Source organism: Clytia hemisphaerica, unplaced genomic scaffold, assembly GCF_902728285.1.
Source record: "Clytia hemisphaerica strain Z4C2 unplaced genomic scaffold, Clytia hemisphaerica genome assembly, whole genome shotgun sequence".
In the NCBI taxonomy this organism is placed as follows: Eukaryota; Metazoa; Cnidaria; class Hydrozoa; order Leptothecata; family Clytiidae; genus Clytia; species Clytia hemisphaerica.
In genome coordinates, this window is record NW_027103240.1 from 153,779 (window position 1) to 173,002 (window position 19,224).

The 19,224-nt window shown below is 35.4% G+C and overlaps 4 protein-coding genes across 5 annotated transcripts in view; 2 read left to right on the forward strand and 2 right to left on the reverse strand.

Annotated features, from left to right (window-relative positions):
* LOC136799311 (protein smoothened-like) overlaps nt 1–2,085 on the reverse strand; it is a 36,547-nt gene extending 34,462 nt beyond the window's left edge. For both annotated transcript variants that reach the window (XM_067056119.1, XM_067056050.1), the window contains exons 1-3: nt 1,678–2,085; nt 896–1,132; nt 355–524 (exon numbers count right to left, since the gene is read on the reverse strand). In XM_067056119.1, the coding sequence (XP_066912220.1) occupies nt 355–524; nt 896–1,132; nt 1,678–2,052 (782 nt within the window). In that variant the 5' untranslated portion in view covers nt 2,053–2,085. The remainder of the gene's footprint in view (nt 1–354; nt 525–895; nt 1,133–1,677) is intronic.
* The window catches only part of LOC136815450 (uncharacterized protein MCAP_0864-like), a gene marked incomplete in the record, with an annotated part of 74,246 nt that overhangs the window by 47,481 nt on the left and 7,541 nt on the right, over nt 1–19,224 (forward strand). Inside the window, 1 exon segment of the mRNA XM_067072234.1 lies at nt 19,125–19,224. Coding sequence (XP_066928335.1) covers nt 19,154–19,224 — 71 coding nt within the window.
* LOC136802082 (prolyl 4-hydroxylase subunit alpha-1-like) overlaps nt 1–19,224 on the forward strand; it is a 136,378-nt gene that overhangs the window by 11,393 nt on the left and 105,761 nt on the right. The gene's annotated exons all lie outside the window — the stretch shown is intronic.
* On the reverse strand, nt 2,836–4,375 carry LOC136799572 (DNA endonuclease RBBP8-like). Its single transcript, XM_067056325.1, has one exon. The coding sequence runs from the start codon at nt 4,307–4,309 to the stop codon at nt 2,903–2,905; it is 1,407 nt and encodes a 468-aa protein (XP_066912426.1). The 5' UTR covers nt 4,310–4,375; the 3' UTR covers nt 2,836–2,902.

Sequence of the window (19,224 nt, forward strand, 5' to 3'; positions counted from 1 at the left end):
AGTATCGCCGGATTCCCAACAAAAGATATGAAAAACATTAGCGCATTGTTTTTTTTAGTAAACAAATTTCAAAGTGAGGGGTCAAGTCCAAGAAAGCCATGAAGAAAGAGTTGTAATATTCCTTACCCTCGCCTACCCCTTTATTTATTTATGTGATTTTAAGTTGAAATAACCTTTTTTCATTTAAAATATCAAAACTTTTATTCACTTTAAAGGCTTTTTTTGTTCGGCCTCCAATTTTTATGAGCCTTACTCGATAATTCGAAATTTCCTTAACTTGAACAGATCTGTGTTCCCCGTACCTGTTCCAGTTATGGAAAATCCACCCATAGCTTTAATAATTTGGCCATTTACCTTGGTTCTTTGTTTCTACGAAGATTGGTTGGATCACAAGATATCTTTCTGCCAACACCAAAGAATTGAATAATCCAACCAAGAAAACACATCATGAAACAGATGCTCGTTATGAACAGAATAAGGGCTGGATATCGGTTTTGACTTTTCCAGTCAATCAGAAAGCTTAACTGAATTCGAAAAGAAAGAAAAAGAAAGTGTATTACTTTTTTCAGCCGGGATGTAGTTAGGGTTTCACGAATCGGTCCTTTTTTCAAACGGACTGGCAAAATTCGAGGAAAATTCCAACAGAACTTCGGAAATTGGATTGAATTGAGCAAAACATTTTGCGGAAAAACAGATGGACAAAAAATATTCAAATTCCCGGAATTTTAGACACAAAGTTTGAATATTGTGGAATCGAGTACCCTCTGAATATCTAAATACAAAAGGAAGAGGTGTTGGATTTAGTTTAGGGGGGAATGAAGTTATCAAATGGCAAGCGTCTGTTCACGTGGCTACTACGGTCGAAAAGGTAAATTAACCGTGTTTGCAAACTCACCACGGTGAAGGATGAAGCAATTATTCCCAACAATGAAAAACATATGATTGGTCCATCAACTTGCAATTGGCCTGATCGAAATACTTGAATCTGATTATCACAAGAAAGAGCACAACCAGATGTAGTATTCACTATTTCGTTATCTTGTTTTTGATTTTGATAATTCCACTGGATCGCCCATTCCGATGAATGTGAGCTTGAAACAAAATTTCCAGCACAAGTTTTGGCGACAGTATTCTAAAATATTGACAACATTAAAAATCCTAAGATTTTCAATTAAGTAGGACAGGATGGGTACTAGGAAAAGCTTGCTTGATCGAGTATTTTGTTTATAGTAGTGTGAAATCTTTATAGTAGTTTTGAATCCAGGATGCCTGGCATTTCTTTAAAAAGTGGGTCAGAAAGAATTGCTTTTAAAACACTTTTAATGTTAAAGAAAACGTGTGCAAAGAAAGCGCAGCACACAAGTAGTGCTTTTATTGTTCCTAATGAAATTTTGCGTAATTTTGGTGATACAGTTGACTTCTCTAATTGGATCTTGAAGGGGCCAGAAATCTTCTTCGAGTTGCAAAAGCATTTGAATTATAAAGAATAAATTTAAACCACTTTCCAGCTGGAGGGGATCAATATTATAGTTCGAATTACAGAAAGGTTCGAATGTTAGAGGTTCGAATTAGAGAGAGTTGTCTGTACCTTCTTCGTTTAATTCTTAGATGATTGAAGATTGAAAATATTTGGAAAAATACAAAATATGTTCCACATTTAATTTAAAAAACTTATACCTGTGAGCAGTTTAGGGATAAAAGATTTTCATATTTCTGCTGCCTATTTTCTGCTCCAACAACACATCTACTGAAACATTTTGTTGAATCAAACAACGCTAACATTGGACAATGGTTTTGAAAATACTGGCAAGTTTGTTGACATTTACTCGTTGTAATATTGCTGTGAACAGCTTGCCAACATTGTGGAAAATTGTGTGAAATCCAAGGAAAACAATTTTCGATAACTTCCAACATCTTTGTCTCATTGAAGGTGCTATATAAAGTGTTGTTCATACAAGTCTGTTGGTACAGTTCAAAATCTGTCAAGCTACATTCAGATGCAGAACACATAGATATTGATGCTGCGATAATGATCCATAATGAATGCATCATGTGGAAATTGTATCTTTTTTTTAACCTTAGGTTTTTTCTAGAAGAAATGAATAATAAAATTGAGAGCAAATAAGAATAATAAATGAAAGAGAGGAATCAAATCAGTAAAAGGTTGAGCTTATTTGGGGCTGTTAACCTAACAACTTTAGGGCAATCCACATAGTACGTATGCAGGCAGGGGTTTATCAATTAAGCGTATGTTTGAATGACGTTATTTCTGTTGTTCTCTGCATACAAGGGAGGTGTAAAGTATTTGGAAAATTTTATGGATGCCCCCTTTTACAAGTTTCCAAATCTTATATTATTTCCTATATTCTGCTTTTAATCGTCTTTGCAATCTTTTCAATTTTTGATTCTCGAGTTGGAAATCTCCACAAAAAAAGAAAAAAATATCCCAAAATTCTATTATTAACAAACAGGTTTCGATTTTGTTAACACGAGTAGTTTTTTTCTAGAAAACATTGTTGCTAAATTCTAAGTATTTACAAATAGGCATAAATAAGTTTAAAACTCTTCAACTCAAAACTGAAATTTTTTTAAAAAATAATCCCTATAAATAATTTGCCATTAAATTATATTCAAATAAATTGAAATGGTCAGCTATTTTAGAACAACCAAAATGGCTTTTTTTCCAGAAAAAATAGTTCAATCATGTTGTAGAGGTCCAACCCTTGAAATCCAAAGCAATTTTAGCAACTACTTTCTTGAATTGAAAAAATCATCAAATTCCCACGATATTTAGGTTATTTTCGACATAATTTTGTACAGCTTTTACAATTACAGTACGGAAAAAAACCCAGACTGTATTTTATCATAAAAGAACAAAGAGTGCATTGCAGTCCTCAGAATCTTATTGATATTTGATTCTCTTTCGTCTGCGTTGATAAAGTTTATTCTCTTTAGGAGTGTCCTCTTCTTTAACCTCCAAAAGTCCTTTCTTGATGTATTCTTGTGTAGATGGGAAGCCAACTTCCCAGAACTCATCAGGAGTGTTAGGTGGAGGTGTATCTTGATATCTATGCCTAGAACACCTATTCAGAATCTCTTTCTTTTTAGAATCTGTAAGATTTTCGTCTTTGTAAAATTTCTCACATTCAGCACAAGAGAAGCCTTTCAATTTTTCACGGTCAGCCTTCTTGCGTACAACTTCCACATACTTGTATCCTTTATTTTGTGGTTTATCGGGCGTTTTCATACATTTATTCTTGCTATAAGCAACTTCATTCTTATCAAAATAATCTTCCAAGACTGTATTATTATGTGTAGATTTTTTACCATTTTGCTCCTTTGCAGTTCTTTGAATCTTCTTGTCGTTTTCATATACAGAAGTATCCTTTTTCTCAAAAAAATTCGGTTTTTGGAACTGAGTAGCAAGGGGAGTGCTAGTACTGGCAGCATCAAATTCATCATCAACCAAATTAATTTTAGAAACTGTCTTCATAGGTTTGCTGGATCTTTCAATAACAAAAGACGGCTTTATCGGGGGTGGTAGTGTTTCTGCAAACAGGTCTTCACTGGTGTCAAATTTAGCACGTGATAAATTGAAAGATACATCACTCAATGATCTTGGTGGCATGAAACGAGTCAGTAAAGATGGTGATTTACTAACTTCGTCATCTGTACTTGTCTCTGAACACTCTGGCACCTCTTCAAAAGAGATTTTCCCTGCTTCACATTTTTCATTAGGAGGGAATTCCTTGGCTTCATTATCTATGATCATATTGTTATTATCAGGGTATCTTTCGGTTTCTCCTACTGTTATTGGAGCAAATTGTTTCTCATTTTCTAAAACTTCGTTAGTTTCATCTTCATCCTCAGACAACATTTCAGTCATTGGTGCGTAAACCATTAACGACTCTTTCTTTTCTGTCCCCTCTTCATCAAGAGTACCGAAAAATGAATGCTTCTTATTTTTCAATTTTGGATCACGTGATTCTGCACATCGTTTCCAATCCTTAACTCTTTGTCTTTCAACAGTCAGCTTTTCTTCGTACTGTTTAATCAGCAGATTACTCCTTTCAAGTTCTTTGCGTAATGACACCAATTCATACTCATTGGATGTTCTTGATTGTTTGAATTTCAAGAGCTTTTGGTTTGCTGAAGTCAATTCTGAGACTTTGTCCACCAGTTCTGATTTCTCTTTTGAAAGTTTTTCATTTTGTTGCTTTAATTGAAAAATAGCCTTATTGTGATAGGATAAAATATTTTCCGTTAATTTCTTCATGTGACAGTCATCTTCAATCCTGTCATTAAACATTATAACTTTACTCTAATTTCATGAAAACTGTTTTTTTTTTAACATTATAACTAAAAAGAGGGAAGAATTCATGTCATAAGATCATACGGGGTTGGAAACAGCTTAAAGATGAATAATTAGGCATCTTAGCAAAATACACATCTCCCGACTCTAACTACAAGAGACTTTCAACACTTATTTAAAACTTTTTTGATGAATGAATAAGTAACGATTGAATAGGAAGTTTGGGAATCAATATATCAGTTTAGGGTGATTTGAAGGTAATTGCAGATGGAAGGCAACATAAAGATTTTCCATTTTGTGTGTGATCTTGTTTTTTATTGTAAACATAATTCCTAATTCCCATCCCCAACAAAAACCTCCAGAAATGTTTGCATCTCCTAATAAAAATGGTGCGGGTGCAAACTAGGTCATGGTTGAGGAGCATCATTATCTTTGATTTTACTCTTTTAAACCTTTTTATTACATCAAACAGATTACCAAATGATACTTTTATGGACCTACCTGATTAATCTACAAAATATTGAACATAAAAAAACTACTTAAAGCGAGAATTCATTAATGCAAAAGACAGGGTGAAAACTACCTTGGTTAAAATTTTGCTAAACTGTTGTAATTAATGCGAAAGTAACAAATTTGCGTTAATTACTTGAGTACCTTGTCAAGTCAGGAGGGTTAGGATCCTGATACCAAACCCACGGGATATTGTCAATTTTTTTTCAAATTTCAAAAAGTGAAGTTGGTATCGATAGGATCTCGATTGAAGGGGTTAGTCCCCCTTTTTTTGAAAATTAGGTAATCTTCAGGTTGGTATCGATACCAAAATGAGGGGGTGGGTCCTCCTTTTTTTATTTTTGCTAAATTCAAAGTTGGTATCAGACTTGTAATCTTGTACAATGTAAGTAAGTAAAAATGGGAAAATCGTTTACACCCTGGTTCTGCATTAAAGCATTCTCCAAGCAGCTCCAAGCCATTATCAAATGAATCAATAATGCTTCATTTTTTTGGTACTTTTGTTACCCCTCTGTCCAGCTCGGGGGCAGAGCTTCTTTTTTTCTAGACAGTATTCATTCAAAAACATCCCACATTATAACTTTGTGAAAAAAACATTTCAATGTTCGAATTAGAAAGATTGGAGCACACTTTTTTCAAACGTTTAGTTTTGTTTTGGCAGCAAAATGTCTTTATTTTCCTGAAAAATATCAGAAAATATATTTGCATGTTTCTGATGTTCGTGCTCACTGAGTTAATTACCAAACGTCGAGAATTTTTCTCACTAATCCTTAATTCTTTAGATCAACTAAAATTCATTCAAAACTAGACTTGGGCAAACTGAATCAAATCTTAGTTGACCTTTTAACTGGTTTATTCACGATAAATTTTGTCTGTACATAACGTTCATTGCCTAGTACAATGATTAATGGTAAATGGGCACATAACAACCAATATTGGGCTCTTCCAGAAAAAAATCGTTCATGGGGGGTGGAGGATATATTATTTTGTCTTTGATCTACCCCTGGACATTTCGATTTTTCACCCCCTGGACAAGTGTTTTACCCTTGGACAAGCATCAAATTGACCCCCTGGACACAAATATTTACCCTTGGACTTCGCTGATTCACCCCATGGACATGGCAGTTTTTCAGGTTTTTTTCAATACCCCAGGACAATATATCCTCCACCCCCCATGAATGGTTTTTTTCTGGAAGAGCCCATTCTAGTATACTCAAGTTTTAGATATTTAAAGAATTGTTTACTTATTTTTTCATTTGATTTTTATTTAGTATAGTATGTTTTATCTATAAAAACATTTGCCATTATGTTTTAGTTCAAGAAACTTTGCATTGGGTTAGAATTAGAGAAACTTGTTTTCATTTTCAGAGTCCAATGTTTTAAGTACCAAATGCAAATGAAATTATCACAATATTGTACTGATTGTTATTGCTAACGCAGTAGCGAGGAATATATCACTGACCCAGATGAGTATATGCTGACCATTATATTCAGGGACGCTAAAACAAATGCACAAAATTAGAAGTTAGAAAACTTGCCATGTCAGCTGGGGTGGGGGAAGGGGGTGGTTCCCCCCTTTTTCAGAAAATCCAGGTTGGTTTCCAGGTTGGTATCAATACTAATTTAGGGGGTGGGCTCCCCTTTTTTTTATAAAATTAGGATTTCCCATGTTGGAATTGATACCAATTTATGGGGTGGGTCCCCTTTTTTTTAGAGAATTGGGATTTTCAAGTTGGTATCAATACCAAATTAGGGGGGTGGTGTCTTCTACTTTCAAATCTCAAAAAGTCAGGTTTTTGTCCCTGAGTTGGCATCCTGGACCCTGACCCTCCCTGGTCAACACAAGTATAAACCAATTTTCCTAATTCTTGAGTGTAGAACATATAATTAAAGAGTCAGGAAAAACACAGCATCTTTTCCATGAATATTTTAGCCACTTTTGCTAATCAGGATGTCATGTTGAATGATAAACATTAAAAGCAATCAAAGCATTCAAATACATCACATTTAATACACAATTATGCAGGGCTACAAATATAAGTGTCAGTAATCGGTCAACGTTTGACTGAAAAGACTTGATTTGAGAACAAGTCTTCTGTATATCCCTGCTTTATTTACTTTATTCTTTTTCTAATTGCATCTTCTAAGATCACTTTTATTGAATCACTTTTTCCTAACTTTAAGAGTGTTTTTAAGATCATGTTTAACAAATTGCTTTCTTCTGTCTTTTAGGAGTGATTCTTAGATAAATTGTATCAACTCACCATATTTCTATTACTGTAACGAGTTGTTCCAAACGACTATTGCTTCATCTAGTTTACGCTTGAGAAAATGATTGAGAAATTAAAATTTCTTCACCATTGAGAGAGTTTGCAGGTGTTCTGCTTTTTTCAACTCAAAACTGCACATGTCGTTTTTAAAGTTTTTAAAACGGCAGGTACAAAATGCATAAAACATAATGCATATTGCATAATGCATAATAGTATATATTGTGTAATTTACAGAACGATTTTATATTTTCTAAAGCTCTCCTTTGCAGAGGCTAAAACCGCGAAAACCTCTTTAGAAGAGTTTCTTGTAAACATTCCAATCAGAGGGATTTCCCCAGACATAATATTTACTTTTCGAATCCGAACGAAAGAGAAAACATTCAAATCATAACAACAAAGGGTTTTCCGTCAGCATATAATTAAGAAGATGTAACAGATCAGAAAGGTTTCCCCCTTTTTCTTTCTCAAAAAAACATAAACATTCGAATGTAAAAAGATTCGAAGTCTATTTTTTTTGATTTACCTTTCTTTAATTCATATTGGCTGGATATTTGGCTTATCTAAAAAAAAGCATTCACATGGTTTATGCTTTGTAAGAGGGAAACCCGTTGAAATTTATTAGCAATTGTTCCAAAAATCTCTGAGAAAACCCAGAATAAAGATCTTGCTACAAAATTTACGTTTTCGAGTAAGAAAAGTAATATACGGAGGAGATATTTTCGTGTTTTTTCTACACTATACTACGTTCTGTAAAATATAACTATGAAAATCAGTGGATCATGGATTTTCTTCATCATCCAAACTTCAAATTTACAGCTTTCTACCCTTTATTTTCTGGTAGAAAACTGTATATATATTTGTTTTGTTGAAAGTATTAACTTTCAAATTCTCCTTATTATAGCCTCTAAAATTGACATTTTTCAAATATTATGCATTATGCATTATGTTTTATGCATTTTGGACCTGCCGGTTTTTAAAATGGAAGAACTGTGGCAAGTCATTTTAGTGGAAGTTGCTGGAAGCTTTCTATCAGGACATAAAAACAACCCTAAACATTTTAAAGCTATTAATTCCCAGGTCTCAGATGCGATTAAAGTATGAGGCCCTAGGAGGAATCAAAATACAAAGAAGGCAGGCAGACTAAGTAGGCAAGATGAGAAGTTTTTGAAAGTGGTCGAAATGCACTGATCTAGGTAGCAAAGGATATGAGCAACAGAGGAAATTGAATGGAGACATGAGTATGCAGCAATGGAAACAGTATATTTCGAAATGTAAACAAGAATGGCGAAAATGTATAATAGAACTTGGGATGACATTGGGGATGCATCAAGATATATAACTGAGAGCCTAACCCGTTTTGACGACGGGTGTCCTGCGTAACCTAGCCTGTTTTGATGACAGGTGTCGCCCCCTAGCCCCGTTTTGATGACGGAGGTTGATAAACAGGGAGGTTGCCCTGGCGAACCTTAACACCGTCGGGACTACAGTGTGCGAACCTAATCCAGATCTAACTGGATCCTTGACCTTAGGGGATAAATCTAAGTAACTGACTACTGACTTGCCAAGGTTACGAAGTAACCCTACACCCCAACGTCACCCAAATCCAATTTTCTTTACTTAAAGAAGGTCAGGAGGGAATGAAGGGAGTAGAATAAGATTAAAAAGAGGGTAAAGAAATCTGAGGAAATTATAGACACATAATGACATTAGGTAGGTTACAAATAGTGATGTATAATAGAGGTAAAAGTTTATAATATGGATAAATCACCAATTATCTGGGTCCTAGGTGGGCGAAGTAAAATTTACCTTGGCCAAGTTAGAATTAAACTTAGAAATGTCTTGGTCAGAGATTTGAGATACCTAATATAGCAATCCCTAGAACGTCTACCCATAATGTGTATCATTGAGTCAGACACACATGCGGAGAGGGCAGCGGAGGCTCCACCCATGCAAAAACTTAGGGTATTTTAACAGTGTTCAAGAGCAAGGAGCTTGGGCAGGGTATGGACTTTCCTTCAAGATAGAAATTTGCCATCCAGGAATTTCAACATATTATTGTGAAAAGGAATCTCTACGAAGAAATGTGTCTTAGAAATTGTAGTCTGTAAATTTATAAAAAAGGAGTAGGAAGAGTTATAAACAAAGATAAGAAAAATGAACATTTCGGAAAATTTGACGGCAACAAATAGAAAGAAAAGAGAAAAAATTCAAAAAGCATCAGCATTAAGAAAATCAGCTAGGAAACTAAATACAATCATGTAGAAAATTGAAGAACTAAATTGCAGTTTTAAGAGGGCTTTAAAAGATCTGAATTTAAGCTGTTGATTCGATAGATCTGTAAAATGTGATTCAAGTCTCTTGCAGAGATGTGACATGAAACAGAAATAAGACATCCTAATTAAGATTTGGTTTGTAGTGAATGTACGCTGCGAACTAAACTTGGAGATTACAAACGGTTCAAAACATATTATCTGTTAGCCATCAAATTAGAATATTTTTAATAAAAATGACTTCAACTCGGACCTTCGATTATTCAAAAGTATCCATGCTCGAGAAATCTATTGAAATTCATTACTGTCCTTGTCTAGCCACTGACTCTATCAAGTTGAAACAACAAATCATTGTTGAGCTACTCAGGAGCCACAAACATTTATACAAATTCTGCAAGCAGTTGCCTTGAAGGACAGCATTAAAATTTCAAAGTACTTCATACCATTACAGTTAGGTTGTGATTCCATTTAAGATACTGGATGACTAAGTCATTTTGTAAATCCCTTTCTCGGTCAACTCCCATAGCGAAAATAATTTGACTTATCAAGTATTTCCAAAAACCTGTTTTAGCATTTAGTCACAAAACATTTGGCTGCAAATTGGAGCAGTGAACCTGCCAGTCAAACTTGTCTTCTTATCCCTTATCATAAAGTTTCAACCCATTGTCCCAAAAGGATAGACACTTCCAATAGTAGTTAACGAATATTGATCAATCAAACTTGACACAACACTATAAAATGATTAATTAAACATTAGCAAAGAATTTGATAAATTTATCCTGAATGTCTGGCATTGCTGGTACTACCCTTGCTTAAAAAAGTCAAATGTTGTTACCTTAAATGTAGGTTATTAATCAAACGTTAAGAATAATAAATTCAGGCCATTGACAACTAAATAAATACTGACCAATCCCCAGAACAATGGAAGAAATGATAGTTAGAAGAACAGCCTCCTTTTTTGGCTTGCTGTTGTTTAAATCAATAATAAAACAAGGAGAGTTGCAAATGTTTGGAGGGTGATTTTGAAAAATTGCAAAAAGTTTATGACAACATCTCAAAATCAAAACACATGCAAAATGACACATCAATCCAGTCAAAAATCCACTATAACAAGCATTTAATTTGATCTGTTTAAAGCAAAAGGCTATAAAGACGAGAAGCAAAAACCGGATCACTACCCTTATTCTTCAAGGAGTCACAAGTAACAACACCAATTTGTCATTTCAACCTCGAGAAAGCAGATACAAATATTCAATCATACCCGGCTTGTATACCACGTGTCAAAATCAAAACAATCATTAAATCAATCTGACATTTTTTGTCAAAGGACTTGTCCCATCATTATACAGTTATATAAAATCCCAAACAAGTTGACAATCGTTTCATAGCTCATTGACCGGTTAATTTATAACAATTATGAATTTCAAATGGGCGAATTTGATCTATACTGTATATATATCTGTATATATCTATACTGTATCTATACATTAAGAACCCTTCGAGAGAGAGAAAAAAAAAAGAAAAGGCATTGATCTCTAAAACAAAAAGTGCTTTAACCACAAACTAGATTTATCTTGACCTAACCATAACAAGACAAAGATACAGAAGTAGTACAAATACGATTCTGGGAGAAAATCCTTTTTAGCATAGCCTTTATCGCGGCCCCTATCCCCAACTCTCAAAACAAAAGACTAAATGAAGTAGCACAACGACCAACAATCACAACTCCAGAAACGATGACAAATGTCACTCCAGCCACAAATCACTCAGAATGCAGGAAAATCTTTATACGTCTTGAACAAAATTCTAGTGCCAGAAATTATCTTGATTCGAGGCAGACACGACTTCTCAAAAACAAAGGAACAACAAAAGCCAGAAGAGGCAAACAATCAAGTCAAAGATTGAATTTAAAATGACACATACTGTACATATTCAGGTGAATACTGATAAACTTGCCTCAATAACTTAATCAGCCTTTCGAGACTATCTAAATCCAGACGAAAAGAGAAAACAAAACAAAGATTTATACCGAAAATTGAAGGAGGGGTGGCAGTGAGAGTTGATGGACGTTTTTACTCGTAGCTAGGCTACCATTTTTGCTGTTGATCGCTCCTGTGAGGGCGTTTGAGGCGGTAGCGGGTGAAGAGGATGTAGTTTGTCCGTTAATTGGATGGGCGAAGCCAGCTCGCTGGTTGGATGCTTTTGAATAATGTTACCAGGATATTGGTTCCATCGCCTATTGAAGAAACTGGCACCTGTTGATGGAATTGCAGAAGTTTGGGTGAGCCGTTGAATTCTACGCTGGTTGTTGACACGTGTAGCAGATATAGCGGCAAAATGGCTGAAATGGTGGTCGTTGTTTGTCGTGTTCTTCGTTATTCAGATGATGAAAGAATGAAGTTGTGATCAATTGAGACTGAGATGAACTGCGCTGAACAGGGGCTTGACAGTAGAATATATATAGGCGAAGGAAAGAATAACCGGCAGCCAAAATACTTTAGGCGTACAAACTTTTGCGAGCAGAAACTTTCGCGAGGACGAAAAATCGCGAAATTCACGACATTTACTTTCACGAATTTAACGGAAAAATATTTTTCGCGAGCATAAACTTTCGCGAATCAAGAAGTAAAATTGAGAATTTTCACATGAAAAAATGGCTTAGAGGCGGGGCAAATACTTCTTGAATTGGCTTGAAATATTTGTCTTTTGACTTAATAGTGTTTTAGCAGGCTAAAAAAGGCCATAAAAGTTACATTTTATTCAAAGTTTGAAGTTTTACAGACTTTCTATTTTGTCAAGAATTTTTCGCGAGCATAAACTTTCGCGAATGGCCCTTCCTAGAAATTTTGAAGACATTTACTTTCGCGAAAAGGGCCAAAATTCGCGAAAATCGCGAAAGTTTCTTCTCGCGAAAGTTTCTACGCCTAAAGTATACTATATCATAGCTGCCTCGGTACGGTGGCGGGATGTACTTCATTCGACTTGGAATTAACCTGAGCTAAGGTTTAGCTCCAATTATTAAATGCCGATATTGCTAAAAGTATTAAAACAACCAATTCCTGAGCATTTTCTCTAACGACGATGGAAAAACACCAGGTACATAGATGGGCTACCATCTTCACCAATGGTTGGAATTATGATAACAAGGAACAGTGTACTTAAGCTACTTACTGAATTAGATCCTGAGAAAGCAAGTGGACATGACAGATTCTCCACTAAAATCTTGAAGGAATCTGCTAATATCATATGCTGACCTGCCAGCTTGAGATGTTCATTTTGTTTGAGGTCAAAATTTGGAAGCAAAATCCAAAATCTTAACCTGGTTTTTTTGATTTTTCCAAATTGGAAATCAGGAAATTCTTTCCAAAAAATTGGAAATCAGGGAAAATTTCTATTGAAAATCGGAAAATCAGGGAAAAATTATTCAGAAAATTAGAAAATCGGGGAGATTTTTTTCCTAGAATCAGAATTCAGGGAAACAGTTTGTTATGATCTTTCAAGCTTATTTATTGCAAGGAAAGATCCCTGACGACTGGCAAAAGGTACCATAAGTTGGTCGACATCCCTTGTCTAATTCCAACACCCTTCCACACAGCAATAACATTCTTCCACCGTTGACCCAGAATAGACCTTTTTTTAAAGAGGCAGCCATGTTGAATAGACCTTTTTTCAAAGAGGCCACCCTGTTGAATAATTATGTAGTCCAGCAGAAAAACAATGATAAAACCATGCGTAATTATTACAATATGCACGATACAGTACACTATCATTACGACCCTCGACATGGCCGGAAATTTTATTGGAATGCCATAAAGCCTGAGGATGGCCCGAGGATGGCCCGAGTTTTCGGGCCGCGGGCGGCCCACGCGGGCCACACGCGGGCTAACTTTTGAAATCATGATTTAAACCCGCGTGTAATTTCAGGACTGCATTTTTTCAATATTTTCTCTAGAAAAACTTGATTTCACTTAAATATTTGCTATTAAACTGGTCCTGGTTTTAAACTTTGAAGCGTGGTCCACGAGGAGTTGTTAAGTTTATTTTTTAGCAAGATGAACTGGATGAAACGCGACGAAATAAATTAAAATTAACATTTTCACACATTTTCAACGTCATTTTCACGTTTTAATTTCATTATGACTGGACAAGCTGGATTAATCAATGGAATCTTCTGACACAGGCACAAAGGTATATAGGTTGGAACAGTTTACGTCTTAAGTCGTAGCCCGAACGTGGCCCGAATGATTCGGGTCAAGTTCGGGCCAAAAGAATTGATAGGGTCTCTCGGCCCGAACATGGCCCGAAGAGGCCCGAGAATTCTCGGGCCATGTCGAGGGTCGTCTATCATTGTTTCTATGGCTGGACTACATAATTATTCAACAGGACGTCCTCTTTGAAAAAAGGTCTATAATTATGTACTCCAGCATAAAAACAATGATCCAGCCATGCATAATTTTTAAAATATGCATGATACAGTAATTATGCATGGCGCTGTATCATTGTTTTTATGCTGGAGTACATAATTATATTCAACATGACTGCCTCTTTAAAAAAAGTCTATGTAGAAACAAATGCGAATTTCTTTTTGCTTGGAAAAGCTTAGCAAACTTCCACTTTTGACACAAAGAACACAAATGATCAATGTACATTGAGTGAGGTGGTAAAAAAGTAAGTATTTTTTAACACTTTTAAACACATTTCGATGAAACAAATGGGAAAAAGGTGGCATAAGTGGCATAAATGGTGCTGAAACATAAGGACCTTATATAGCTAGATGGTGAAAAATGTCAGAATTATTTTCTCTTTATGATTAAAATTCCTTGAAAATAAATTTTTGTAAATTCTTCTACTTTTTTTGCCTGAAAAAGTGTCAATATTGTTATCTGTTCTACTGCAACCACCTTACATAGAAAGATGCTTAGAAAAAAGCACAAATTCGGCTCTACTTAAAAAGGTAATACTTAGCTCCAATTAAAGATCGTAACCCAAGAAGATGAATATACCCAATTGAAATGGAATGGACAAATTTGAAAAATCACCTTCAAAATCTTAAATTCATGAAATTTGACCCGCCATTTTTAGATTTTTGCCTCTGCCTGCTTTTAGATCTGATTGTGGAGCAATTCCTCAGATCCAGTCTCTTTTTCTGTGTTAGATCAGCACGAAAAAAAATGTGTAATCTGCACTCAGCAACGCTGGCGCGCTGGGAATGTTCTTATTTTTGGTTGGCAAGACCAATTTTATCATATCATATTTTGATATTTTTTAGGTTTATTTTGTCTGCCTCTGTTTTTTTTTATCACTTGGATTGTTTGCGAGTGCTTAGATACTGTGTCACAATGGCTGCTCTTTTAATTTTCATTTTATCGCTTTGCCTTTTATCATTTATTCTTTCATTTACACACCACCGCCACCACCGCACCGGCTGCACAACGCAACCAAAAGCAAGGCAGCCATCATGGCTGACCCTAGGGTCAGAAAAAGATATGACTATTTTAATAAATAAATTACTCTTAGGTTCCTAATAAACGGGGAGGGGGCTCGAATAAACAGGCAGGCAGGGCGGCGGGGGGACCTAATTAACGGATGCGCTTAGATTGGATGGCCAAAAGTCACCTTATTTATTTTCTCATCCGCGCATCGCTTAAAGTCACCCTAAAAGACAGGGGTTCGGTTATCATCAGTAAGGGTCAGGGTGGAGCTTGAGAGAGTCGGACCGAAGGTCCTCATAAGGGGCACTCGTACCCTGTGACTTATAAACTAAAGGGATCCTTGTAGGGGCACCGGTAAGGTTGGGTGTTTCATCTATAAGGCGGTCATCAAAAAATTGTTCTATTCGCGTCACCCGCCCGCATCAAATTTTCCGCTGATTTTCCGGTGCGGAGATGCGGAAAAAAATCTGGGAAAAGCAATTTGTTCTTTTAAAGTATAGCTTTTTTCTCAATTACTCTGACGACCATCGAAAAATTGTTTTGCTCGCGTTACCACCCCTCGCCCCTGAGTTACTGGCGTGATTAAAAAAAACCGGGAATGTTTTTGACCGCCCGTCCGCCCGCATGCATTTTTAACACCGTGCGTTGCGACGCTAACAGAGCATTTTTCCGATGACCGCCTAAGAGATTTGTCTGTTTGAGTTAAGTTCTTTCAAATTGCGGAATCTGGCATGCGACGATGGCTCAGGTTGGCTCAGTGGATAGAGTACTGGCTTCCGCCAGGCTGGAATTAGTGAACAGAACGCCGAATATATTCGGTGTGAGGCAGTAATTACTTTTGGCGTATTGGCGTAAGGAGTGAATGTAAAGTAAGATATTTACCCCCCCCCCTGCAATTTCCACAAGCCGAACTTCTTTTGGTGTGCACCTCACTTTAATCAAATAACAATTGGACTTTGCATAATTTCCACACTGGGGCCCCTTACAGTGCAATGATTTTATTGGAGGAAATATGATTGACAGATAAAAACTTAGAAAACTTAGATAGTTAGAAAATAAAAAACAAAGTCTCAGACAGTCAGAAAAGGGAAAAATAGGATAAGAGATAGGAAATAAAAAAAGGTGATGATTGGCCATATCTATATATACCGATATAACATCTACCCTAATTAACAAGGGGTTGGAAAATGTATTATATAATTACGAAAACCCAAAAATAAGATAAATGTAAGCTAAATTCAGCTACTTATAGCCAAATAAGGGACCTTCTCTTTGAAAACTGAAAAATTCTTAAAAATTAAGAAAGGGGGGGGGGGTTGGAAAATTTTCGAAAAATTAACAAGTGGTCGGGGCCCGTTTATTTGGAACCTAAGAGTCCTTATTTTCAGCTTGAATCTTGAATTCTCCTTCTAAATAGGAGCATCTTTTGATTTATAGACAGACTTGACAGACAAACGTTATCAAACGATCCCTTCGCAACTGGGTATATTTCATATTGACCTTTTGCATATTTCTGTTTATATTTTAGCTGTAAATAGGTGTATATAAATAAGATGATTTTCTTCGTTTACTGAAAACTACCGTGACTCTTATCGTTTTCGATTTTATGATTTATTTGATACATGAAAAAAAGGTTTGTGGTGATAGAAAGTATAGCTTGGTTGGACTTTGTGTTCTCCAAAGCAACTACCATAGGATCTTCTAATATCGACATGCGTCTTCTAATTTCGACATGTAGGCTGTAGGCTGGTCTTCAAAATAAAAAATCAAACATAAACAAATACATACCAAAGTTATCAATCAATCACTAAATTGTACTCTCCCTATCACGTCACAGATTGTTAATATAATATGCGAAGTGTTCTTATTATTTGAAGCACTTTAACGATTTGTCCCCCACCCCCCTTCGCATGCTTCAACGACCAAGCCCCAATTACAACCCATTTTGCCCGCACGGCCTTTTTTGTAGACCTTTTTACCGTGAACCCCCCTAAACTCCCCGGTTTCTGCGTTTGACCGGCCCGGGTTGGCTAGGGCGCCTAGAAGTTTACCGGCCTCTTATCGCCTCGAGCGCGTGCTTGCATAAAAATAAGGACGGGAAACCAGGTTGACTAAGTGCGCACTATTTTTATCATGTGATTGAGCGTAATTAAGTTTGTCCTTTTTTGATGGACACAAGGTCAAGCCTTGCATGCTTCCGTGTGTTGTTTGAAAGCTTTTTTGGCTGTTTTTTTATTGAGGATTGCAATGTTACTGAAGTTCTCGTTTGAGGATGAACTTGTCATAAGAATGATACAAGAATTTCATTAAGGTTGTTTTGATTTTTGTGACCTTCCATGGGAAAGTCACTTTCGTTTTCTACGCTAATCTATCGATCATAATTCATCGCTCAAGTACTGAGTCAACGATAACATTATAATTTTGATCGATAGAGGGTAGCTAACGATACTAACGATACCGTTTTCTATCGTTCAGTAATACTTTTATCGATAGAAAAATAAATGTTATCGTTAGATATAAGTCGTTTAGCGATAACCCCATAAAACCCTTTTTTTCGATACAACCTTTCTATCGCTAAATTCTCCATCTTTTTATCGATAAAAGAGAAACATCGCTATAATTATTCTACATCCTTATTGATAACTTTTCTTTGTTTTTTTTTTTTTATCGATTTACCTTTGGGGTCCAACGAACTCTAAAATTAAAGAATTGCTAGCCTCAACCCATTAAGACGAATTGCTTAAGAATTGGCCATTCCGGCGCATATTTTAGAGCTCGAAGGAAAGTTTTTTCTGCCATTTTGACAAATAGAAAGTTTATCGGTACATTTTCGTGATTTTAAACATAAAGGATAAAATAAAATAAAAATTAAAAAACAGTCTAAATTTTTTTCTTGTTGACCTTTTAACCAAAACAAAAACAGATTCCCTTATAAAGCTCGTCAAAGTGTAACTCACCAAGAAACAATATGAATTTTTGGTTTTTGGTGAGGTACTCGCTAGTTTTGTCACTAAAAGTTATCTATAAGACCAAAAACTATCGATACTAACAAAATACTCGTTACAATTTATCGCTAAAGGTTATCGATAAAAACCGAAGAAAATATTTGTCAACGAAAATCTATCGATACCAAGAAAATATTTATCGTTACAATTTATCGCTGAACCTTAACGATAAAATGTATCGTTAAGATCAAATCGATAACTATTAAAAAACTTAGCGATAGAAATCATCGATGTATCGCTATTTCATCGCTATCGGTAAGTTTCTGAAAACGAAAGTGATCCTTTTCCCATGGAAGGTCACATTTTACAGATCCGGTGTCGAAATTAGAAGACGCATGTCGATATTAGACGATCCTACGGTATTAGTCTGGAGATCCATATAGGCCATGGCCAGTGCCACCAAAACATTTCACTTTTTTTTCAAAATGTCTGTGACCAAGCTTTTAGAATTGATTTTGGTCAATTTGAGGGTGCTGATTCGGAATTTGGATGTTACCAAGCTTGAAAGCCCGCAGTTTTTGTGTAATTTGCGATTTTTTGTGTTTTTAGGCATATGAAAATTCATGATTTTTTAAAGACCCCCTTTAAAATCAAAAAGTACCTATACCACGGGATAAAGCTCTCCAAACTGAGCAAAAAAATGTATTATATCAAAGTCTCAACTTTTCTAGATCAAAAGTTATAGGAGTTTTTTATGGTAAAAAAAGTGCTATAATTTTGCATAAATTATGCACATTGTGGGGAAATTCCCTGTTTTCAATCAATTTTTTCTTTATTTTTGAAACATTAACAATCCACTGGCCACGGCCTAATACTTTCTAACCAAAACTTACATCATCCAATCCAAGCAAATATCCCATCAAGCTTCTGTAAAAGTTGGTCTAATGTCGACATCCCTCTTCTAATTTCAACATCCCTCTTCTAATTTTGACATATCCATCTTTAAATTCAATTCAATTCAATTCAAAACATATATTTACCCAAAGGAAGGGACACCAAGTTTAAATAACCTAATTACAAATGATGCAGCCTACTGTATATAATAAAAAAATTAAAAGTTTTTTAAGTAAAATAAGATATAATATAATAACAAAGTAATAAAGTGTTAAAAGTATCCGATATATCCTAATTAAATCTTTAATTGTATTTACATTTTTTTTTTCATGAAATATATACAGCTAAAAATAATAAGACTCTGGTATGCAATTACTGTTGTTGAGGGGGTTCCTGAGGGGCGTATTTGTTGAGGCTAGGAAAGAAAATTCCTTTACCTCAAATGACTCAAGCTGTTCAATATGATGACATTCTTTTCACTTTTTCCATAGAGAAAATTTAAAAATAATTTCTGTCAAATATGGTTTTGCCATTTACCAAGCAACAAGGCATTCATAGCAGATATCAAATGCTATCACCGCAACCTATTGC